The sequence below is a fragment of the Xiphias gladius genome, chromosome 19 (genome assembly GCF_016859285.1).
Source record: "Xiphias gladius isolate SHS-SW01 ecotype Sanya breed wild chromosome 19, ASM1685928v1, whole genome shotgun sequence".
Classification (NCBI taxonomy): Eukaryota; Metazoa; Chordata; class Actinopteri; order Istiophoriformes; family Xiphiidae; genus Xiphias; species Xiphias gladius.
The window spans coordinates 10,337,692-10,364,429 of NC_053418.1; the positions used below are offsets into that span (position 1 = coordinate 10,337,692).

At 38.4% G+C, this 26,738-nt stretch overlaps 1 protein-coding gene across 4 annotated transcripts in view; it reads left to right on the forward strand.

Annotated features, from left to right (window-relative positions):
• The window catches only part of sh2b3 (SH2B adaptor protein 3), a 67,236-nt gene that overhangs the window by 29,911 nt on the left and 10,587 nt on the right, over window positions 1–26,738 (forward strand). For all 4 annotated transcript variants that reach the window (XM_040154570.1, XM_040154569.1, XM_040154568.1 and 1 more), the window contains exons 3-4: window positions 23,337–23,438; window positions 25,739–25,827. In XM_040154570.1, coding sequence (XP_040010504.1) covers window positions 23,337–23,438; window positions 25,739–25,827 — 191 coding nt within the window. The remainder of the gene's footprint in view (window positions 1–23,336; window positions 23,439–25,738; window positions 25,828–26,738) is intronic.

The window sequence follows — 26,738 nt, forward strand, 5'->3', positions numbered from 1 at the left end:
CAGGGAATTGTGTTTGTGAGAAATTGTGATTTTTCACTATTATGTGACACTTTAGAGACCGATTAACCTTCAAAATAATAATATTGAAAATATCATAATTTGCAGCCCTGATAAAATCAAACTGACATCTGCTGCTTCCAGCTTCCTGCTTTGTTTTTTTTTTGTTTCAATCAGATATATTATTTTGTTTTTTTTTAACACTGTATTTGGCCTTGTGGGCAAGGTGGTTGGCCCGTGTACGTCCTGGAAGTAGTGACCAATTGTAGAATTCAACAGAACTTCCAGATGGCCTGTCAGCCCCTTGCAGACACTAGTATTTAGAGCAGAGACTCTCTCTTCAGAGAGAGACAAGACTTCAGTTTCGTTTTACGTCATAACACTCTTTGTATCTCACCCACAAAGTCAAATCTTTTCCTCTTTCCAGGGATTGAGTTTCATGAAACCTAGAAATTATGCCTTGAAGTGACTGACTGAGTCATGTAACAGCTATACTGTATATGTGTGCGTGGGTGCACATGCGTGATTGTGTATTCATAAAATGAATGTGTGTTCCCCACATATGCATATGGTGTGAAGATCATGTAACAGATCCATTTGTTTTAACCATACAGATTATAAAATTTTGATTAAATGGTAAAAAATTGGAATAGATGTTCTCCTGTTTGTCTTCTGTGGTTCATTAAACAGGATTACTTCGACTTTTGTGGCTTTTTTGCCACAATGGTTCTGCTTTTTAGCTTCTCTCTGCTGACCTGCCTGAACTTGTCTCCTGCTCTTTCTAATTCTGCATCACCAGATCTCTATCTCGTACAGCCAACAGAGATCTGAAGGAAATTTAGTAGGAAAATCAGGATAGTGAAACATCTGTAAATCCTCAAGCAGCCATCCAGTTGGCTCTGCATGTGAAAATCCCTCTGTAAACAATATCTTCTGTTGGTTGGCATAATGTTGTTGGTATGAAGTGTGATGACAGCCCACTGTGACCTCTGAGCTTGACGAAACAGAGTTCTGCATGGTTGGAATAGATTCTTGATTTCCCAACAGCAATGTTTGGCACTGCCATAGAGGTCACCAGGGGGGTCTGTTATGCACTGACCCGGGGCAGCAGCTATTTCAGAAAATTGTGAAAAATACTCATCATAATTTTACAGAACCCAAGGTGAGGTGTCTTGTCCAGTCATTGGTCCAAAGATATTCAATACAGTGATGTCAGGCAGAAAAAAAGCAGCACATCCTTGGCTGAAACCAGCAAATACTTGTAATACTTGATTGAAAAATGTCTCAAACAATTAAACAACTAATCGTACTACTGTAATAATTGCACTATATTGCCTAAATATACCTGGCAAAAAGAAGAAAAAGATCTTTATATTGTCAGTGAAGGTCAAGTTAATAAGGTGTAAAGTAATACAAAAACAAAGCTGCCTTGTTTTTATAGACCTTTTCATAGTCCGCATCCAAGTTGTCACGCTTTGTAAGATATCTTATTTCATAAAGCAGCCGATGTTAACGTTAACTTTCAACTTGTAGCCACTCCCAATGCAGACTCCTAACTAGATAGGCTAGCAGGTGTGGAAAAAAATGTGTGGAAATCTGAAAAAGTTTCTCATCCAGATACAACTGTTTGCTAGCTCAGCTGACACAGTCTAAAATTAAAACATGGATCAGTTATTACATGACATCACCTGAAAGCTGTGTTGCACTGTTGAAAATGTGTCTCTTGTGGTGCCTTTATAACTCAAGACGGCTGGATGTAGAACTAACGCTGCCAAGGTGGGGTGTACGGTTACCGCTGAGTTCACCAGAGTTAAAAACACATACATTCTTCGAAAATTGCAGTGAAGTGCTGGGGCAAAAGCGGCCGCAAAATGGCATATACAAGTATGTAAGAAGGAATCATCTATAAATTAAATGAAAACACTACGAAAGCATGAAATACTATGACAGTAACATGAATCGAGCAGAATCGGGATCAGTAAAACCTAAATGACACCCAGTCCTAGTGATCTAAAACCTGGATCATGCAACAGCAATCCACTCTTTAGAATAAGCTCAGTTAGTGTTTATGCTAGTTACTACAAAAAAGGAGGATTTTTTTTATTTTTATTTTTTTTTTAAAAAAACCTTGTTTTTTTCTTTGGTGGATTTTACACTGGCAGCTGTTCATAGAGTTTCCGGCTACATTGAGTCTTATTGTATATAATTTTACATTTTGCTTCTTAATTAAAAGTCCTCATACACCACACTTGAACATGGGCTTGAGGGATTAAGACTGAGTATAAAACCAGTGTTTAGTCATAGACAGCAGTAATGACTCTTGTCAGGAATACAGTGAGTCATAGAGAGCTCCTACCAAGTTAAAACCCACAAATTTCCAAGGAAAGCACTTGGTGTAAATATAACTAAAGGCTTCAAAGAACGACAGCCTCTCAGATGTTGTAGACTTTTCTTCTATTTCCTTCAAGTACGATGGGCATGGTTAGACAAAACAATGAATCTTCTGACCCTTTTTTCTTTTATCTTAACACTATCATTCAACAGAAACCATTATGTCCTATGATATAATGCATGATATGATATGAGTCATCTACAGGTTTGTGCTTAAAAAGCTTATGTTCTCTGCAGAAACCATGAGTTTGTAGACCAGATCCATCTTGGTGAATATATTTACATAGACCAGGGGCTTTCCCACACTGCTAGAAATGCTGGCCTTGACTGGGCATATACCGTAGGAACATTTCGAGGAACTGAACTTTATCTGACTGACATGCCCTCTGTGGATGAGGCCGACAGAAGAATCAGTGGGGAAGCTTTATCCATGGGGCAAAAGATCTAGATATTGTTGAGCTCTCTTCATTCACAGGCCTCTTCAGTTTTGTGTGTGCTTTGAGGTCTGTGATTTTAGACTTAGTTAAACTTTACAGTATATATTGAGGAAATCCCATTCAGATCAAGATCTTTTTTGCAAGACAGACCTGAGAACAAATTACATACGCCCCAGATCATAAGAGACTGTTCATTGAATCACACGCAAACACAGCCACACTAATTAAACAGTCACAATTATTATTAGAAATATAAACTAGTAAAGCTTTAAATATTAATATCTCGGCAGCTTAGATAGCAAGGCCTATAAATGAAGAGACAGGTATGCTGATGCCATCTAGATGCCGGTGATAACCATCCAACATTTTCGAATAACTCACAGTGGCAAGTGCATTAACTGTCTGCAGTAATGAATTGAATGTTACAGTGGTAGACAGCGGCCAGTGGTTTAAAAGTGGTGGCAGTGAACATACAGGGTATCTCCATTATCCCATGTATACAGTATGGTGGATTGTGTAATAGTTTTTCTGTTTTTTAAAGGAGAAACAAACTCTGTTTCAGTAAAGGAATCCAAGTTGAATTTTTAATTTCTGAATAAGAAGTTCAACATGCGTTTTGAAGGACAGCCCGTTGTCTAACCAATATCCTAAGTTTTCATAATGCTTGAATGTATCTATTACATGCTCTTGATCTCCATCAAGAGCATCGATAGGATTTGGAACAACAGTGGTTCGCACTCTTGTGAAATGCACACATTTTGTGTTTTTGGAGGTCCTGAGATCGTCAAAAATTGACTGTTGTTGAGAAGGCTTAGGTTAGTGGTTGGGCTGATGGCATACAGGATGGTATCATCGGCATAAAAATTGGCATTACAGTGCTGAGTTGGAAAATAAGTATTATTTATGTACAGAGTAAATGGCAGTCGGCCTAATTTTGAGCCTTGAGGAACACCGATGTCGCCCGTTGGGGGACTTGATTTAAAACCATGGGCAACGACAGTTTGAACTCTACCAAAGCTATGATTTGAACAAGATGTAAGCAGAACATCAAAACCAACAGAAAGCAGCTTATTTAACAAAATGTTGTGATCACTAGTATCGAAGCTGTAGACAAAGAGTGCAGCACGTACTAGCAGAAGTAGTTATTGATTCTCATTTTTAGTGAAAGGGGACCAGTTATAAGGTTATGACACTGCTCAGCTATTGCCACCTAGGGCACCTGATAGGTGGCTCTAGCTGCTTGTAGGACCTTAGATTCAGGTGAAGCAATGCTGATATCTTTCTTGTTATGGAACACTGTACCTGCTCTTTTGTCTAGCGAGGATACCTGAAGGCTAATTGGTGTTTTATTTGTTTCAGTCTAGAAACACCTTTTGGACTTAGTTAGGTTGGTTTCTTCTTGTATAACTAGATGGCTTGAGAGCTGTCCTTGTTCTCTCAGCTGTAAGTCAACCACCACCTCAATGTTTTGCCTCGTCACCAATTGTGTTTGGGATTTTTTAGAGATAAAATCTCAAAGGGAAGCTGAGCAGTAGAGGATATACAGTTTGGTGAACTCAGGATGGTCTCTTTGCTTTTCCTGATAATGTTGTTTTTGCCAGCTTCATTGGACTGTGAAAAGGTGTAGAGATGAGAGTCAGCGCTGCCAAGTCCGAGCCCACGATATTCTGCCAGAGTGGCCTCCTTTTGATTTGAGAGCGAGTAGCTGCCCAAAGTGAGCATATTTATACAACTTGGGTCTCGTTAATGAGTAAGGAGAAGAGAATGGACAAGCATATACATTCAACTGTAAGTTTATATTGCAAAAATTAGCATCCTTACAGGGTGTTGGGGCATCTAGAAGAGCATTTGCTCTGTAAGAGCAAATGCATTGTAGGGAGCCAGTTGAGATGCTTCGGGTATCTGATTAGGATGACTAATCCTGGATAAATCCTGTGGGGATAAACCAGTCCAACTTGGAAGAGACCCCAGGGTAGGTCCAGAACATGCAGGTGGGTAACACATCCCACCTGGTCTGGGAATAACAGGATCCCCCAGGAAGAGCTGGAGCATGTGGCCGGAAAGAGGGAGTCAGGGCAACCAGGTACAATAGGATGAATGAAGGGTTGAATGACTGGAAGATGTCATGTTTTTTATGGCTGGACAATAAAAATTCATTTTGGAAATATTTGTGTATATGATTTTATACACATTTCTGCATTATTGGGGTGCCAGTAGGTAGTTGAGTAAAAAGTAGAAGACATTAAGCTAAGACGTGGTGAGGGACAAAATTCACAGCAGATAGTTTATTACAGCAGGCAGCTTTTCACATAATTTGTCACTTTTGTTTGTATTTGTTTGGGCTAAGCCTAAAGAAGACAGAAAAACTTTATTCTCACACAGAGTGGAAAACTTCTCTCACAGTGTTGAAAATGCCCGAATGTAGGAGTGTTTTGTGTGTGCTTGTGTGTGTTGCATATGTGTGTGCTTGTGTGTGTGTGTGTGTGTGTGTTTTCAGTGTAACAAAAATCAAGAGAAACATCTAAAGGAAGTACAGTGGTTAGAGTCATGTGGTCAAGATGTTTGTCAGATCTCTTGCTCTGCCTCTTTCTAGTTCTGTGTCTTTTCCTGCAGAAGTACTTGTCATGCTGTCTTTGTGTGTGTCTCTGGGTGCATTAATAAGACTGTACATGTGTAGATCAATACATGGTCTCTCTTTGGTGACTAATAATATTTAAACTGTTCATGCATCTCAAATGTGTGCTTTCTTTCCCCTGTCATAACCTCTTTGTTGAATACTATCGTGTGTGTGTGTGTGTGTGTGTGTGTGTGTGTGTGTGTGTGTGTGTGTGTGTGTGTGACCTACAAATACAATGCCAGTGCACATGACCTTGCTGAGTTGCGTGTGGAAAGCCCCCACAGCAAAGCTGTGCTATACCCTCACCCAACAGTTTTCTCTTGGCCTCTGTTCTTTTTTTCATCAGTGCCTCTGCTCACGTACACACACGTACCTGCAAACACGTTTATATTAACAAGCAATATTATGTCATGGGTTGAGTAAGTGTAACTGAAGTATGATAAAGTATATGAATTACACCTTTCATTGTTTACAGTCTCCAAAATGACCATACAGTTGAATCAACACCTCTATAAACCAATTCAGTAAAAACTGAGCATTATTACCTCCATGAAGGGATAATTTATTGCAGGACTGTTGTATTAGATTGCTTTAGTTTAAGCTAGGCGTACCTAATAAACTGGCAGCTGAGTGTATTTTATGTCTATCCCTCACTCTGTCTCAGAGCTGGAGTTTCTTGGGCCCTAAGCAAAATTTATGAGCATTGAAATTGTACGTAACAAGGATAACATTTGCTTGTCTGGTTGACCTGTGGTGGTTGTCTTCATTTGCTTATGCTTCAGGTCGGCTCTGCTCTAAAATTGTTTCATGGCCACTGAATTTTTTTTCTTTTGTTTGGTTTTATTGTTTTTTTTTCTGTGCAAATTAATCCTTACACATGCTCTTCTGCTTGTGCTACCATTTGAAAAAAAAAGCCACATATAGTACACTTTCATTGCAGTATTTGCATAATGATGACCACGAGAGTTAACCACAGTAGCATCATGTCATAAAGATCATGTTCCTGGTTTAATACTAAAGGGAACCTGACGTGATGGACAGGTTGTCTTCAGCCATTAGTGGCAAACAGGAATGTTTATGGAATGGTCATAAACAGTAAACATTGTTATTGAAGTATTGCCTTTTGATTATTGTCAATAACTGTATTATTATGTGCATCTAAACTGTGGATATCATTCTTCAGATAACTCCAATATCTATAACTTCACTGCTTAGATTTGCTCAGTATTAATCCTGTGTCTGCAACTCTCTCTGATTTGTGTCAGGGTCTCTGCAGATCTCAAAGTCTTTAAAAGCACTGAATTCAGTTCCCCTTAAAAAAGAAAATGGCCTTAAAAGTTATTACAAAGTCTTAAATTTGATTTACGATGTTCTTAAATATTTCCTCTTTCCTGCTTTAGGCAGTAATATTATATATAAAATGTTTTTGTATGTGATTGTGGGCTGTTAGGATTTGTTCTACAGCTATAAACTAAAAGTGGAATTGTTGTGTCAGTGGATTGTGCTGCTGGAAGCTCATCGACTCATAAGGGGCAAATGTCAGTTTTAGCAAAAACTTAACTAAATTAGTTTTCATCGGTTAATTTATCCATCAATTTTCAACAGGTTATCAATGTCCAGATCACATTAAGTGATTAATTACATTACTAGGATTTATTTTCACATACAACTGGGAAGTACTGAAAAAAGTGTGATGCAAATGTTGAATAATTCATGTACTTTAGGGTTGCAATGATAAGTTGATCAGGGGAAAATGAATCAGCATCTATAGTGATAATCAATTAATTGTTTCAGTCATTTATCAAGTAAAAATACTAAATGTTTGCTGGTTCAGTCTGTTTCATAATTTGCTGTTTTTCTTTGACAGCCTATTTGTCTCTACTTGTTTTTCCATCATACTTTGACTAGTATGACCGTGGAAAAGGAATTAAATGTAATTCTATGTGGTATTAAAAATGTCTTGAAAAGTCTTAAATTTAATTTGGTGAACCCTGCAGAGACCCCGTGTGTGCGTTTCTGTATATCTTCTGTGCTCTGCTCTACACTACTCTTCACTCCACGCTTCTCTTCTCTCTTCTTCTCAGCTGTATTCTGAGTCACATCTCCAACCCTGCTGAGCCCCCTCCCCTGATTCTCCCTGGGCAAATCTTTAGCCTGGTTTCCATTACAGGGCCAAACACAGCAAGCATTTATTCATTATCTGTGCCTCTCAGTTTCCCCTCAAAAAAAAAAAAATCTGTGACTCATTTTTTTTAATCCTATTGCCAACGGAGATGATTTGTCAATTGGGCTGTAGCTTCACACTAAGCAAACTGCACCTTTTGATCCTGTGTTATAAACATTTAGAGTTTGCTCTGGCCCTGGCAAGTCCCACATGGCTTCGAGTCTTGTGTGGAAAATGTTATCATGGCGAGATCTCCTTCCCTATATAAACCTGGATCTGGCTCAGTGGTACCAGGAACTGTAGTCATAAGGGGCAAAACTGCACAGTAAGGTTTATTCAGAGACAATAGTGTGGCACAGGGCAGAAGGGAAAGGAAGGGCAAGAGAAAATTTTTCTTTCCTAATTTATGGGCATGTCCCTGTGTCAGAAAATCGGTTAGTGTAGCTTTACAAAATCAGTCACAGCAGAGCGGGGCTGCAACTTATGATTATTTTCAGTATCGATTAATCGTTTGGTCTATAAACCATCAGAAAACGATGATAAAATGCCCATCATTAGATCCTAGAGCACAGGGTCACGTCATCAAGTATTTTGTTTTGTCCAAGCCAGAGTTACAAAATGTTTACTTTATTATGATGTAGACCACGAACAGCAGAAAATTCTCACATTTGACAACCTGGAGGACACAAATGTTTGACATGACAGTAAGATCGAGAGCCACACCATTATATCAGCAGGCCAATATATTATCAAACATCATCAGCCACTATGAGCAGTAGATGCTGTAGATATATCTAGGCCTCAAACCAATGATTGTTTTCATTATTGATTAATTTGGTGATTTTTCTTGGATTATTTCTTTACTCTATTAAAAAAAATCCAAAAACTGAAAAAAATCCCCATCAAAAAACCCAAAGATATTTAATTTATAATATATGACAAACAAAGCTGCATATCCTCTCATTTGAAAAGCTGGAACTAGAGTTTCTTTTCGCATTTTTGCTTGAAAATTACTAAAATGGTTTGGGCAAATACAGTATGTTAACAAATGGAAATTTCAGTACGTACAGTAAATGCTTTTAGGCTGTTTTCTTATGCTTTTTTGACCCCCTTTGATTTTATAGATATTATTTAATATGATTTCATTTAAAGAGAATTTTGCTGTTCAACATTTATGTTACTGTCAGCATTATCAGTTCAGCCTACTTATAAACTTTAAAATATCCCAATGTTAGTTAATGTTTGTTTATTTAAATTGTTTGTGTAAGAAAATAAATATTTGCCAGCATTATGTCAGTTTTGGTGTCTTCCTGAAAAATACCATATTGGTTAGGATTTTGTTGGATCTCCACAGTGATTAATGTCAGGGTTGAAGTTGAAGCTGGGTTTGATGAGTTAGTTTAGGAATTGCACATGGTTGCAAGTAGAATATTCACAGTAAAGGCAAAGAGGCAGTGTAGGAAGGGAGCACAGACTCAATTTGTAGGGTAAAAGAAAAAAGTTTTACATGCTGAGGGAGAATACGGTTACTAGCCTTTTCCACATGTGCACAGTTACTGGACGCACAACACACCCTTAACTGACCATCACACAGACACACACACCCATAACCGACGTATGCAAGGTCTGACACATGGGGCTGAGTAGCATACGTGTGGGATCCTTTACATACACAAACACAGACGCACACATGCGAGGGATTTCCTGTCCACTGATGAGTAAATTTTGAGCAAACTTTTGACTTTTTGTTCATCCGCACCCCGCTGATGTCCATGTTACTTGCTACCAAACTTTGCACGTTTCAAATGCACACTGTAATGGTGATACAACAAAACGCAGTTTACAAAGGACAGAAAGCTTGCTGCATTATTATTTATTCAAGAAGTACATTTACAAAATGATGTATCGCCAATTTCTTTACAGACAAAAACTTCTCATTCAAGTGTGAAAACATTTTGGCAAGATTATGGTCATTTAAGCAAAAAAGGGGAAAAAAAAAAATGAGGGGATTAAAACGAGTCGTTTACAATACTTGGAAACTCAACTACACTCATGCAAACAATGCACATTTGTAGGTATGCACACATTCATGCTGTGCTCACCACTACACACAGTCACACGATCTGTTTTCTATTTCTCACCATCAACCGATCTGCTTCCTCAGTTGTTTTCCATGATAGTTCATGTGCACCTGAATTAGCTTTGTTTGGGCAGAGTAAGGTGTTAAACCGATCACAACGTCCCGTCTTACTTGGGATAATTTATCCTGGACGGATGAGTTAATCAAGATATAGATTGCAAAATAAGTCACGGTGGAGCAGTAGTTAGGGCCAAAAATCTAACTGACCTGGTAACATCTTGTCATCCATGAGAAATGTACTCCATCTAAGAGAGTCTGGAAAATGATCCGTTTTTATAAGTATTTTACCAGGATGCCCCGAAAATAATGTCTCATACCGGGACGCTGCTTTATAGTTCAATATGTTCAAAAAGCCTCACAAAGCCACACACTTGTGTTACTACTCCAGTACAGTGAGTGTGAATAGAGTGCTGAATGTGTTGCTTAAGGAATGGAAAAAAAAAAAAAGGAATTTAATTCCGAAAACATGTTTTTCCAAAACCAATGTGCCGGTTACTAAAGATAATTGATAGCGCTCGCTGTCAGTTTTCATTGGGACTGTTTCTTTGCAAGAGAGTAGTACCAATAAAAACAGTCCACATTTTCGAGAGAAAATAGACCCAATGAAAACTGTTCACAGTCAGGTCTGTGGATCATATTGAGTAACTGATACATATTTTCTGGAGAAAGATGTTTCAGTTAAGTTCCACAAAAGTCTTTTTTTATTTTTTTATTTTAATGCCGAATGCACAACAAATGAAATACCAGCCCCCTCAGCTTTCTTTTAGTGATGACAGAAGTCTTAGTGGTGAATATCTCGAACTGTGGGCAAAAATATCAAGAACGATCTGCACGAGGAGAGATGTCGAGAAGGTTAGGTGGGAAAATGTGGGTTAGGTGTTTCTTCGTGACTTGCATGAGCCGACCCTTTAAGCAGTATCAGTGCACTCACATAAATAATGCATATTATTATACAATATTATACAACTATGCGTACCATACAGTGTCTGAATAATTTCCCAATTTACCAATTATTGGAAGAAATATGTAGCTGTTTATATGACTGAAAAATTGGTTTTCTGCTTAGTCTCGTACACTGTCCTGACTTAGTAAGATGATTTTATCGGTTATTGTTAATATTAGGATATATTTTTACAACTTGAAGCCCTGGACATTTCCTACTGTAAAAAAAAGTTTTTCAGAATTAGTCTGTGTTTAATAATGTAGAAATTCTGATAAATAAGATTTTAATTCTTTGTCGTTTAGTTTACTGTCACACCTTGGTTGTCATCATAGGGACGAGGCCGAATGTTTTGTTTTTAACAAACTCAGAAAGATGTCACCACTTTACCCTGTTCTTTTTGCTGCTCTGTCAGGCTTGCTAATTTGTCTTTGCTTGTGTGCAAAACCACAGCTAATTCATTTACGAGGAACTGCACTCAGTTCTGTGAATCTTGAGTGTGCTGTCTTTACTTCTTCATATTTGGCTTATATATCAGTATTTCTGAGAAGCATGCAAGGACAGCAGCGCAATAAACTGACACAGTTATTCATTACTGAAGGCTAGGTTTCTGACAGCTTCTGACAGGTTTCCAAGAACACACTCCTCTCTATCAGTGTTGGTAACCCCACAACTAGTGCTCGTGTGTGTGTGTGTGTGTGTGTGTGTGTGTTTCCCACTTCCTCCATGATGCCACAGATAGAGCCGATTGTGAATGCGATCAGTTCTAGTGATCTCATGTCAGCCTGTACTCGACTTATGTACATGTACCGGAGATTAATGTGTACAGAAGTGGCTGTCAGAGTTTTTCTCAGCGGTGGCATGTTTTTAAGATATTTGATTGTGAAAGAGCTGGTCTGTACAAACAGCACTTCATGAACAGCAAAAAATTCAACATAAACGTAAAAACCTTACACAGTACGTGATTTTTACAGTAAATGCAAGATCATTTTGGCTTTATGGATATTATGGTTATGTATTATAGTATTACGTGATCACAGTAACCTTTTAAGAGACAAAATGCAAGATTCATGCAAAATTTTACTGCGATATTACCGTTGATTTTCTTGTTTAGTTTTTCTTTTTTGTTATTTTGTTTTTGCTATTTTTACTTACTGTAGAAGGACGTGCAGTATCTGATATGTAATTACACTGCTTATAATTTAGAAGTAAATGTAGCAGTGAATATGACAGAAACCTTATAAATTATAATGTGTATAAGGAGCATTTCTCCAAGTTACGCAGATTTCTGTCAATGATCATCTTGTTAAGACTGAGCAATCTTTACAGCTGTATGTTGCAGTTCTAATTTTGGAAGATGTTTACAGCTAATGATTACCGCTAACAAGTCTTTAGATATCGCTGCATACGGGAAGAAAAGTTTAGCCACCCTGTCATGGAGGAAACCAGGACTGAGCTGGGATCAGAGGATCTATTTCTGAAGACCTCAGGAGACTTCATCTGTGTGACACAAGCAACAGGTGGTGGAGTCTGGCACCAGAGTAGAAGGGTAAAAACAATGCCAGCTGCTACAGATCGCCATAGTGTTAGCTGCAGCTGTAGCTATTGTATAAACAAATTAAAAAAGAAACACATTTTTCTTTACTCACATATGGAGAATGCGTGTACATAAGCCACGATCCAGACAGAGCTATAAGCCGCAGGCAGATCATAAAAATCTGGTTGAAAATGTCCCCCACATCGGAGCAGTGATCAGTGTAAAGGTTAAATTTGTCCATATTGTATAGTTTTGTTAATGTTATTTGTTGTAGTTTTTTTTTTTTTTTTGCTTTGCCTGTCATAAAAAAGGGAATATAAAGCCTGTAGTAGTACTTTTTGTGTGGAAAACACTTAGCCACAAGTCTGAACCAATTCTGTGTCAACAGCTGCTGCTGTGACATGGGGATCCTAAGATGCTTTTTGCACAGATAGAATCAGGAGACTTACAGATTTCAAATCATATACCATTTGTAAAACGTTGTATGAATATTGAGTCCGGCACAGACCAAAACACACCTGAGGTAGTGCTACCAAGGCCAAAGCGTCCAATGGGTGGGATGGTGTGTTTTTAAAAAGGTTAAAAGGTTAAAGTGTGTGTTGTGTGTGTGTGTGTGTGTGTGTCTGTGTGTGTGTGTGTGTGTGTGTGTGTGTGTGTGTGTGTCTGTGTGTGTGTGTGTGTGTGTGTGTGTATAGGATAACTGTGCATAAACCCAGAATCTCTCCATAGAGCAGTATGGTAACCCTGCAGAGTCTAAGGTCAGTCCAGCAGCGCACACACACATGCGTAGACCCCGGACAACGTTGGCTGCGGTGACCCTCGGAGGGACAGAGGAATGTTGAGTGTCAAGTCAGTTGCCGTAGTGACGGCCTTGAGAAAGGGACCCTGGGAAGATAGTTTTGGACTCCAAACATCCTGTGTGTCACCCGTGTGTGTGGGTGTGTGCACTCAAACTGTAGATATGTTTGTGACTGTGGGTGAGAGGTTGCATTGTTGCATCTGTCGCCTTGTCTCCTGCTTGTGAGCTACTTTCGTCGACTGTTTATGCCTGCTGCCGAGGGTATAAACCTGTGTGGAGCAGTCGTTACAGGCGGCATCGTTGCCTAAAATGTTCCTGTGGGTTTGATTTATTTTATTTTTAATTTTATTAGTTTATTTGACAGGGATAATTCTCATTCACTTAAGCTAAAACTAATAGTTTTAGTGGCCAAGAAAAGAAGAGGTTAGTGCATTAGTAGTACAGTAGGTTGATCACAGTCCATCCAGATTCCAAAGATCTTCAGTTTGTAGTGATAGGAAACAGAGAAGTACAGCAAATCCTCACATTAGAGATGCTGTGCAGCCAAATATCATTAAAACATGCAAAATCTTATTTTAAATTGTTGTGGAGATCCCAAAGTTTTCTAAAGACAACAGGCTGAACTTTGGGGAAATGTGTAGTGTAGTGTAGTGTAGTGTAGTACACAGGCACCAGTGAGTAATCCCACAGTATAACACATGGTAGCCAACTACAATCCAAGCCAAGTAGGTGTGGAAAAAACATGCAAGGACAAGAATATTAGAGGACTGATTAAGACAGACTTTCAAATGAAACACATTTAATATCATTTGGAAAGCTTTTCAACTGTAGGGATATGTGGACTACATTGTCACTTTTGCATATCTGTGTAATATTCATATAATGTGTGTGTTTCTGCTTGAAGTTCAAACGTAGTGAAAGTTGACTCAATGTGAAAATACCAAGGAGTGAAAACTGAAAATGAATTGCCGTCAGATCACCATCAGATATATACAGTATTTTGAGTCATAGGCCCATTTATACTTTAGTTGGCAACTAAAACAGTGGACTGAATGTTATTAATCTGGTAGTTTTTCAAAAATGTATTTAATATCTATTATAGGGCTACAACTAACACTTTTTTGCATTATGAGTTGATCTGTTGTTTGCATTTTAAATTAATAGGAAATTATTTGGACTATAAATATCAACCCCTAAGATGATGGCTTCAAATTAGTTTTCTTATTGATAAATGAAATAACCTCTTCTATTCCTCTTCCCACCCTCTGGATATTGAATACAAACTCAGACTTTGCAGCCAAATATTATTAAACCCACAAAACTTTATTTTAAATTCTAGTGGGGATCCCAAAGTTTCTAAAGACGACAGGCTGAATTTTAGGGAAACGTGTATTGAATGATAGAATCTAATATTATATCTAATATATTTCCGTTTGATGAGATGATGCAACCAATAAAAACCACAGTCTTAGGTTTAAATATTTCTCTCACTCTAAACATCATATGGCTCCACTGAAGAGCTTGAACAAGCTGACACGGAAAAATATTTGATTCTGTCAGCTGTTGTGAAATAAGATGATTTCCAACCTTGAAGCAATTTTAAGGGAAAAATTAAAGGAAACTGGAGTGTAAGGATCTAACTAATCTAATATAGACCTTGCAGGTTTTTTTATGTCATGTGACACTTCCGCTGCTGATATGCAGTGTGTTTGTTTGTTTGTTCTTAACTGATAAAACTCCAGGCCTTGCTTTTGTCCCTTAAAGGAGACAAAATTTAAATTGTTAAAACATTGTCCTGAATAAAGGGTTTTTAAAACACTCAAGCTAGAAGCAAGCAGTAACTTTTTTTGAAACATGGTATCACCTCTGCAGTGCTTTCACACTTGCAGACTGAGGAACAGTAGAATTGTAAATCCATAGACTTGATAGATTCTGCTGGCAAACAATACAGTGAGCTGTTGAAACTAAGAGTATTTAAAGATATTACTGAAAAGCTCCCCGAAGGGTTTGACCGTATATTTACAGATTCATTATGCTCACTCTCTAATGTGATGTCTGGATCTGTTTTATCCGTGTCTCTCTCTCCTGCAGAGTGTGTTCGTATGTAGAGGAGGTTGATGCCAAGTAATAGTTTTTAGGGACGTGTTAACTTAGCTTTTGTTTTCGGCAGTCTCTACGGTAAAGGATCAAGGCGTGTAGTTACGCCTTCAAAAACCCTTCACTCGCACACCTGCACACTACCACCCCTACAACACAGGAGCCATACCTCGTGTCTCTTCTTTTCATTTTGCATATCTTTGTGGTTGTTTCTAACTCTTTTTAGTCATTTTGCATCATTTATTAATTGTTTTGCTTCTCTTTGTGGTCATTTTGTATCTAATTTTGGGTCTTGCTTTGAGTCTTTTTTGTTGTTTCATTTCTCATTGTGGTTGTTTCATGTCTCTTTCAGATGTTTTGTGTAAAGTTGCATGACTTTGTAGACATTTTACTTTTTGTGATTTTGTGTCTCTTTTTAGTCATTTTGCATCTTTATTTCAGTCTTTTTGCATCTCGTTTTGTCTTTTTGTGGACATTTTGCTTTTGCGGTTGCTTTTTGTCTCTCTTCAGTGATTGTGCATCTCTTTTTGTGTCTTTTTCTCATTGTTTTGTTTAGTTGCTGCATACAGAGGCTCTTATCCAGGACCCCTGGGCCTGTACCCATTTGGTCCGCTCAGTAATGCATCCATGATACTAACAAGCCGACTACTCGCTTCGGCACCCTTTATTGTGTTGTAGATTTAATTTTCAATGGATCAGAATGCCATCTTTGCCCATCAGTCTACACTCAATAATCCATAACGACAAAGTGAAAACATGTTTTCAGAACATGTTTTAAATAAAAATCAAAAAATGAAATATCTAATTTACATGAATATTCAGACCCTTTTCTGTGGCACTCCAAATTGTGGCTAGGTGCATCCTGTTTGCTTTAATAATCCTTGAGATGTGTCTAGAACTTGATTGGAGTCCATCTGTGGCAAATGTAATTGACTGGACATAGTTTAGAAAGGCGCACACCTGTGTATACAAGGTCCCACAATTCACACTGCATGTCAGGACAAAAATGAAGCCATGAAATCCAAGGAACTCTCTGTAGACCTCTGCAATAAAATTGTGCTGAGGCATAGATCAGGGCAAGAGTATAAAACCATTTCCAAAGTTTTGAGTGTTCCCAGGAGCACAGTGGTCTCAATAATTGTGAAATGGAAGAAGTTTGGAACCATCACAACTCTTCCCAGAGTTGGCCGTCCAGTCAAACTGAGTAACTGGGCAAGGAGGGCCTTGGTCAGAGAGGTGACCAAGAACCCAACGGTCCCTCTAACAGAGCTTCAGAAGTTCTCTGCAGAGATGGGAGAACCTGCTGGAAGGACGACCATCGCAGCAGCACTCCATCAATCAGGCCTTTATGGTCGAGTGCCAGAAGCAACTATTGAGTAAAAGGCATATGACAGCTCGCTTGGAATTTGCCAAACAGCATTTGAAGGATTCAGAGAGCAAGAGGAAAAAGATTCTCTCTGCTCTGATGAGACAAATTTAACTCTTTGGGAAGAAATCGAAACGCTATGTCTGGCGAACACCGGGCACTGCTCATTACCTGGCTAATACCATTCCTACGATGAAGCATGGTGGTAGCAGCATCATGCTATGAGGATGCTTCTCAGTGGTGTGGACACAGAGACCGGTCAGATGAATGCAGCCAAATACAGAGAGGTCCTTGAAAAGAACCTGCTCCAGAGCTGAGACTGGGTTGACAGTTCACCATTCAGCACAACAGTGACCCGAAGCACACAGCCAGAAAAATGCTGTAGCGGCTTCAGGACAAGTCCCTGACTGTCCTTGAGTGGCCCAGCCAAGACTTAAACCCCACAGAACATCTGTGGAAAGACCTGAAGATGGCAGTTCACAGACACGTCCCATCCAATCTGACAGGAAGAATGGGATAAACTGCCCAAATCCAGGTGTGCAAAAGCTTGTAGAGGACTGAAATTGTTACTGCTGCCACTGTGGCTCGTACAAAGTACGGAATTAAGGGTCTGGATACCTTTTGTAAATGAGACATTTCAGTTTTTGATTGTTAATAAGTTTGCAAAGAAATTCTAAAAACATGTTCCCGTTTTGTCACTATGGGTTATTGCGTGTAGACTGATGGGCAAAAATTGCAATTTTGTTCATTTAAAATAAAATTACAACACAATGAAGTGGGCCAAAAGTGAAGGGGTGTGAATATTCCCTGAAACCACTGTACCTACCACCTTCTGACACCGCCTTGCCCCTGTTTGTGACACTTTTAAAACATGAACACACTCACACAGTTCACCAATCCTCACACAGTTCTCCCATATTGCTTGCTGGTGTTGTTTAAGGAAATAATCTTGAAGGAGTTATTGCAGATTACAAAATAAAGGGAGAAAAAGAGAAAAGGCCATTTTTGTTCATGTGTGTGTGTGTGTGTGTTTCTGTATTTGAGTGCGTCTTCTCCAGGGACTATTACAGACTACAGTTTGCAGTAATAGGAAATGTGCTGAGAGCTTGAACTTGCTCCCCTGATGAAGTTGATTCACAGAAATCAGGCCTGTTGTGTTGTTGCTCAACCACTCAGACATCTGCTGAATATTTTTTCTCTTTTTTTTCTTCTTTTTTTCCCTCCACAGACACATATGGTTCCTCAAAGATGCTCTTAGTCAGAAACTCATTCACATTCTCACAATAAATTCCTCTCAATGAGTCACTCTCAGCTCGTATTCTCACCAAAACACACACACACACAGACAGAAATGCGCACACACACATGCACAAAGTATCACATTTCATTAGCTGTTGCACATCCTGTGTAGTTGATGGTGAAGCTTCAACGCACATCCTTTGCCTTCATCTCTGTGTTATATTTTTTTGGCATGAAATATTGTAGATACATAAATATTCATAAATGAGCAATGTCCACACAGAAGAAATCTGGTTAGCGCTCAAAGTTAAGAGTTGTCAGATGTTTTAGAAATGTCAGAAAACACTTAAAACTGATTTCCTAAAGCCCAAGGAGACATTCAAATGTTTTGTCTGACCAATGGTCCAAAACCCAAAGATTATCAGTTAAATATGATTTATAAAACAGGAAAAAGCAGCAAATCCTCACATTTTGACACAAGAAAATGCTTAATGTTTAACAATTATTTTAATTTTCTCGTTTATTGCACATTAATATATTGGCCACTGATATATCATGCACCCTTGGTCTTGGGTAATGACTTATGTAATTGTCACAGTCCAGTTTCTTTTATAGAGGGAGGTAGAGTCGGGAGCAAACAATTTAAAACAAATCAAACATGGAAATGGAGAATGTACAGCAGATTTCAAAAGACGGTGGCGAATGTATAAATATTGAAAACCAACAAAATACAAATAGTAATACTAATAAGAATACAAATAAAGATCAAATAAAATTATTTGAGGTAATAATTAAGGAAATTAAAAAACTCAAAAAGTTGATGAATGTAAAATCAGTTTTTGACAAAAAGTGTCACCTTAAAGCAGCTATAATTGATATTTTTATAATATAATAACAGTCCATCTAATGAGAAAAGGAAAAGTGTGACATTGTTAAAAAGGGTCTCTCGTAGTGATGAACTTCCAGAGAATTACCACTTGAATCTGCTTTCAGCTCGTTCAGTTGTCTGGCCCACAAATTTTCTGTTTTAGTTCAGTCTCATTGCTCTCATGGTGTCGCTTTCAGCCGCAGCAGGCAGCTGTGTTCAACCGAGACTTACCTGCTCAGCACCAACCAGCTGACACACAGTTCGTGTACCCATAGTGTAACATTTTGTAGCTAAAGAGCCAGATATTTCCCTCACGAGTTGGTAGAGACCCAAAAAAAAAGCTAAAAGAGAGCGAGTATTGGCCTCACATTCACCAGGTGGACAGAAACACAATTCCAAATGATTGATAATTTTGCCGCATAACTGCTGGATGTGTAAATAAGCAAGAGTTTGCTGACGAGTTCGCCACATTGACTTAAAAGGCGATGATATGCCGGTGTTCTTTTCTATCCGCTGCCTCCAGTTGGCCAAAAAACATCAGTTATTGCAGGGTTAACTTCCATTTAGTGTTTAGTTGTTTGGGAGCTTTCAATCATATATTATATAGAGTTTCCTCGGTTCATTCATGTAGTTGTAGATGTTCAAAGTGTCATTCTCTCTGAGCAGTGTAAGGACTTCTCAGCCATGTTGGTTTAAAATTTGAGGGTCGAACTTCATTCTTGACCGTGGAAACAGCGGTGGACAAAACCAGCTCACAAACAATCTGCTGACGAAGACCATGCGATGGAAATCTCCAGAACAGCTACTCACTGGATCTTGAAATGCACTTGTTTGGTCACTTGCTATTTCCAAGGCCAAGAATGATCTATGAATCAGTTTTTTTTTTAAAGTTTATTGTTTTTTTTTTTTTTTTACTCTGTGTCTTTCCTGTAAGTGTGCATATCTTTCCTCTTAGAATATACTGATTTTATCTCTCTCCCTCGTATCTTTCTATACAGGTTAGTTATAAGAAAACCTGAATTTCTGTGAACATCCTGGAATAAAATTCAGTTGAGACAGTAATTTGACACAAGTTCTCTTTTATTCTCTTCCGTATTCACAGGTTCAGATATCACTAAATGAGTCATATCCTTCTCATCTGTACGTCATAGTGATTTTTCTATTGATAATATTAGTTGCTGTGAGCGTTTGGAGTTATCGGGTTCATTCACGACACTGGCAAGCTGAGGAGATTGGGCGGGTCATCTGGTCTTTTGATGCGTGTGTGTGTGTGTTTGTGTGTGTTCGTGTCTGTTTTTATGTGTGTGAAGGATTAACATAGACATTCCTCAGGCTCATTCACTGTCACATAGACTCAAAGTCATCCGGTGCACAAAGCCCTGGAATCTGTCCTCCCTGCTCTTTCTTCTGCTCCTCATCCCTCTTCTCCCTCCTACCCAACCCACCACAGTGCCTTTCACTGTCTCGTCAGTTTCCTTTTGTTGCTTTGCTTCTGCTTTCTCATGCTACCCTCTACCCCTCCCCCCGCTCTCATGCATGTGTTAAGTTTTGATTCTCGTCCAACTGTGGCTTGTTAGCTGCGACTGTGAGCCGTGTTTGTTTGGAAGAAAGTTTAGTGTGATTCACATTTTAATTGGTAGGAGATTAAATATATTGATTTAATGGGGCTCTATCCTGGGCTGGCAGATAACATTCGTCTCTCCATATTAGTATATCCTGATAAAATAAAGATATTGCGGTTCATAGTCAAAATGAATTTGTAACAGTGTTAAGATCCTATATTCGTAAACACAGGGGAGCATTTATCAGCTGAAGATCCAGAGATTTCCCTCAGGAGTTGGTAGAGGGCATAGCGGAGACCAAAAACAGAGGTAAAAGATCATGTATATTGGACTTACGTTTGTCAGGTGGACAGAAACACGACTCCAAATGAATGGTAAAGCTTCTCAAATGTGAGACTTTACTGCTTTTCCTCGTCTTACATAATTCTAAACTGAATACTTTGGGGTTTTGTAGTGTTGGTCAAACAAAAACAAGACATGTTAAAAATTCACCTAGGACTCAGGGACACAGGGAAATTGTGATTGACATTTTTCACAATTTTCCAATGTTTTATGGACCAAACGACTAAGTCTATAATGAAAATAATCGTCAGTCGCAGCCCTAATATTTATCACCAACCCCATTGTGTTTTTCAATAAGAGTTTATTTTTTACACCTTCTCAGGGATGAACTATTCTGGGATTGCTGACAAATGTGAAACTATCTCATCAAACTTCTCTGGAGGTTTAAGAATCCTACCATTAGCACTGCAACTTTATTATGTATTCATTTTTCAATTAATCACTTCAGGGTTTTATATTTTAAAAATGTTGGGGGAAAAAATACCAGTGAAGTATACACAATTTCCAAGAGTCTGCAGATTACTTGTTTTGCCTGACCATCAGTTCAAATATATTACATTTTTTATTGTGTAGAGCAGAAACAATAAAGCAAATACTCACATTTGACAAGGTGTAACATGATGATGCTTGCCATTTTTGATTGATGAATGATTTAAACAATTGATTATCAAATTAATTTCAGTTAATCGACTAATCCATTGAGCAACTATATATTATTTGGTATTTTGCTCCTTCCTTCTCTCCCAGTCTGTCCCATATGTTTCTAGTTTCTACTTTTTAATATATGCAAAAAATTAAAAATCCCAAAAGTTCCAATAATAATAACAAAGGTAGCTGATATCGATCAGTTGTCATACACACTAACATGTACACACATAGTTTTTAAACTTCCAATCAGAGTTGCTAACTCTTTTGTCTCCCTGTGTTTCTATCAGCTGTCACCCAGGCTTCATATCAGAGGTGAACTCTGACCCAGCATGCCACAGGCCTGTACACATGGCCGACCGAGTCATCCATCCGTGTGTGTGGGGGTCTGTGCGTGTGTGTTTTTATGGTGGTGGCTCTGTTAGCGTATCTGGTGGCTTGGAGGCTCTGCATCGCTATATTAGGGACGTAGGATAAATGCTAGTGCTTGTGTCCGTGGGCGTGGATGTGCACCCATGGATGTGCACACGCCATCATTCTTCTGTCCAGCCGGGTTTCAGGTTTACCTGCATGGGACAGGACTTTAAAGAGTAGTAGAAGGTATCTCCATATGCATTCTTATTCTCAGAGAGTGTGTTTTATTAGTCTATGAAAGTCACTGATGGTTTGGTTGGTGGCTTACATGCAGAAAAGGTCAAAAGCCCGACTCCAAGTCACAGTATCAAGAGTTCGCCCTGAGTGCCTCAGGTCAAAGAGCCACCAGGAAGCCCCTCATATCTCATCTAACATTCTTCAAATACAGAGTTTGTCCCGGTGGGGTCGACCTTGGAGCTCTGCCATGGGAGCTCCCATCATGCTCTCCTTCCTATGATTCACTGCATTTTCTTTCACTTAGGGAGGCTTCAGTTTCAGCAGCACAGAGGATTCACACTCACACTCTTAGAGCTCCAAGAATTAGTCAGTTAATGGATTAGTCAGTCGACAAAAAAATTGAGTGGCAGCTATTTTTAAAGTTGACTAATCATTTAGGTACATTTTTTCACAGAAATGATGATAATTCTTGGGTTGCGGCTTCACAAATGTCTCAGTTTTTCTGCATTTGACTTGTTTCATATCGTTGCAAACTGAATATCTTTGGGTTTTGGACTGCAGCCGCAACAAGAGGTGTGTTTGTGATGGTCATTTTAAACAATTTTTTGAACGTGTTATAGAACAAACAGTTAATCAATTAATCAATTCATTAAAAAAAAGATCGGTAGATGAACAATCAATGAAAATAATTGTTAGTTGCAGCCCTAGAGACATGTCATTCATAAGCACAAACTCAAATGAAAACAGACACAACTCAAAACTCCAGACACATATGTGTCACACACTGACAGAAACTGTAACTGCTTTCCAGGCTTGTTGTGGACCATCTGCTTCCCATTTGTTTGGCGTAAAGACATAGCAAACAGTAAAACAGGCAATATCCATGTTGCACACATGTACATGTGGATAAACTGTGTCATGTGGTGCAGTGTGGCATTTGTAGCTTAACTGATTAACTTTAAAATATAATATATATCTCAGTTGCAGTAAAGCCCTTTTGTTGAAATCAGCAGTCAGTTCAAGCCACTTCATTGATTTGCTAAATATTTGAATAAAAGTGGGAAAAAAAGAGCTGTGAAGACATTTTTTTTTTTTTTTTTTCCAATAATTTGAGGACACCTGGCAAGAAATGCACAAACCTCAGTGTGCCATTGAGTAGCAAATATACAGAGACTGTGCGGGTTTGACTGAGACTTGTGTGCCAGGAGCCCCAGATTTTAAACCCAAGGGGCAGGTTGGTAGAAACTGCCTGCATTTTTGAAAGGTTGATTCACAAAAATAATTTTTTCCTACAGTACTTAGCCCAAGTGGTGTCTAGCCATGCAAATTATTTGGGTTTTCATCTTCTGCCACTCCAAAAACAATGGAGGTGAATGTAACTTACTTACTTTCGTTCTTTCTTTCTTTCCTCTTGAGAGAGCATAATCCTAATCAGGAAGGTTAATGCTCCTGTTGGACACAGTGCAGTAGAGTCGAACCCACTCCTCCTTTTTTTGTTTCAGTCTTTCTCTCTACTCTCTGTTTCTGTGCCTTTTTGTGTAACATTTCCTGAGAATCTCGTCTGATTTGTCTAACGGCCATCATGTCTTCATTGTGTTTTTCAGGCCTCCAGTCCCAAGCTGACGACTCAGTGCTCTGATATCCAAGAAGTCCGTCGTTGCAACAGACTGGAGATGCCTGACAACTTAAACACATTTGTTTTAAAGGTATGTACAGGTTTTGACGCCGAGCTATGAACGCTAAATGGGAATAAAATTACTTCCCCAGGGAACTTGCACTGTTTGAAAATGCTACAGTTGCAGAGTCTGCCCACTGAGTTGTTTATATCCACAATGTTTAGATCTTCAACCATTAATCCAAGATGAAGAGGAAACAACACAATCATTGTGTCATATCATTTCATAACACGACTCAACAAATAGCCTTAATTTAGGCCTGACTGAGCAAAAACAAAGGATACGCCACCCAAACCTGGTCTCATGACTATCAAACAGTGGAAAAACGTATCAGAATATCCACAGAAACTTGTCGAACCTCTGCTGCAGCATATTCCACTTTCAGATGTTCATCCATATGCTTAGCGTGTTTCCAATAATAATTTTTTCACCAAATTATGGCTAAATGCACTATTTCTGAATTGGGCATTTGTCCTCTTTAAAGCTTTGACAGGCGCTCCCCCAGGAAAATTTTATGTTAATCCACTAAAAACGATGCACTTTCACATCATTTTGAACCACTATTATTACAACCTTTTTATAAAAAATGTTTTTAAAAAAAACAACAACAGCACAGGTTGTCACAGGTTGCTATACTCAGATACTAGCAAAAAGAAAAGTGAAACAAATATGCTCATGGATGAAGTAAGCGCCGTTTGCTGAAGTAATCCGTCACACTGAGTGATCGCACTGTGTCGTACAAATGAATGCTGGTAAAATAATGCTTATGGTGAATGGATTTCCTCATCTTCCCATAAGCCATTTGACAATGTAACAGCGTTTGGCTGCTTACCAAAATTTGTTTTCAGTCGGACGTCCGTAGGCAGGTTACTTTCTCAGTGACTGACTACATAATCCCAGACTGACTCAGTGATGTTAAGATCAGGACTCTTGGGGGGGGATACCATCTGTTGCGGGACTCCGTGTTCTTCTTGTGTCTGAAGACAAGAAGTTCTTTATGACTCTGGCTGTATGTTAGGGGTGGTTGTCATGTTGCAGAATGAATTTGGCACCGATCAGATGCCTCCCTGAGGGTCTTGTGTGATGGATAAGAATCTGAACATCTCAAGTGCCTGAAACTTTTGCACAGTACTGTACATGTAAGGTTCCTGGTTCATTCCTGGTGGAATATTTTTTTAACGTGAACGCCGTATTTCTACTGTTTACCTCGCCAAAAGATCATCAAAAGACAAAATAATTGCCTTTGTGAGTTTCCAAAGTTGTGAAATCCTCTGTCATAGTATCAGAAACAGCTGCGCTGTGTGTTTTGGCATTTGATAAACCTTCAAAATGACAGATCAAACTAGACTTCCTGGATTGTATTTCATATGTCAGCGGTACCAGCACAGCCCACTGCTTTCTTTTAATGCCGAGCACTTTGATGGACAGCAGAGAAGTAAAATATATTTGACAGTGGTTTGGGAACTTCTTGTGGACTTTTTTTATGAATGATACTTTTCCACTGGGAAAATGTGTCACCATATCAATTTTATTATGTTGCTTTTAGCTTTTTTCCTTCTCTGTACTTATTTAGTGACTTTCAAATGTCTAATTTATAAGATGGTTTTATTAGTGTGCTTTACTGTGTGTTGTCTAGCCTTGTGAGCAGGTTCCTATCAACTTTCTTTTTTTAATTTACTTAGCAATATATTTTTATTGAGAGAGCTATAAAAACATATAGATCAATTCCACAAAGAGAAAAAAAATCCTCCTTTTCTCTGTCATTTTTCTGTAGTTAGCGCCTTCCTACCCTGAACATTTTCAGGAAAAACATATAACTGACACATTTTTATATCTGATGCACCCTTATAAGTTTCCCTTCCTGATCTAAACATCCAGGTCCCAAATATGAGTACACAAACAAACGCAAGACCACGAGAAAAAAAGTGATGCAAACAATAATAACACCAGTGACATTACAGCTTTTATTGTAGTGCCAATAAAGTTAACACAGAAGCTCTTGAATGGTGTATCACTCGAAATGGTCTGTGTTCATTAAAATAGCCGCAAAACTTTGCAGGAAAAAATCTGAGCCGCTGTCAAAATGGAAGGATCAAGCTGTAAATTTGTTGTCAGTGTGTGTGTGTAAGCATTAGAAAGCCAAGGTGTCCAAGGTGAGCATTGGAAAAATTACTTTTTATGTGTCTTGGCTATTTCTTGCATTTTGATTTATAAAAAAAAAAAAAGAAAAAAATTTAGGCATAAGCTTCAGTTTCAGACGCTGGACAGCAGTTCGGTGTCTATACAGTACGATGTGGTTGGTGTATTTGAATGCATCTTTGTCTCTGCAGGTTAATCGAGGTAGTTTGATATTTGAGACCGACAACGACCAGCAGGTCAGCTCCTGGACCACAGAGCTAAAAGAATGTATCAGCAACAGGTAAGAAACACAAAGACAGATACTTTATATGACCTGAACATCAATATTAGAACCCCGTCTCTTTTCAACACTTCTTTATTTTAGTTTCAAATTTGTACCCACTCTGAATTTTTGTTTTTTGTTTGCACAAACCAGACTTAAGACTGAAGTTGCTGATTTTATTTATTTATTTATTTATTTATTTATTTATTTAGTTAGTTAGTTAGTAAAAGACACTCAAAATTAAAACATCAAATCTGTGACTTGGCTTCAGTGGAGGAAAGTAACGGAGTACATTTACTCAAGTACTCATGTATTACACTTACATACAGTTTTGAGGTACTTTCATTTAATTTCATGCTGCTTTATTCTTCTACTCCATGACATTTTAGAGGGAAGTGTTTTACTTTTTACTGCACTACAGTTATTTACATTTATTTGACAGCTATAGTTACAGTACCTGTTACATTTTCAGAATAAAAATTAACACAAAAAGAAAATTATAGGCTTAATGAATACAATGCATTGTGTCCAGCATCTATTAGGGGCCTCTTGTCATGTTTTAGATGTCTATGAGCTGTTGGCAGTTCCACAAAAGAGACATTTCTCCTCTAAACTTGTTACATGGTTTCATTTAAATAACTAGTGGAGGCACAAAGAGGTACGACTTCGAAACATTTCAAACAAAAATCAAAAATATTAAAAAAGTCTAACAAATTAATAAAAAATTTGTGCAGCAGAACTGTATTTTTTCTTCTTTCCTCTCCCATTAATCATCTCACAGCCCCTCAGATATGTCTTTTGTGCCTTTTCGGAGGGGCCTGACAACTAGGTTGGGAACCACTTAACCAAACTACCAAACTGTATATAAAGTAGTTAAAATTAGCCCGACCTGGATCAGCTACAACAGGAAAATGCTGCTTACAACAGTC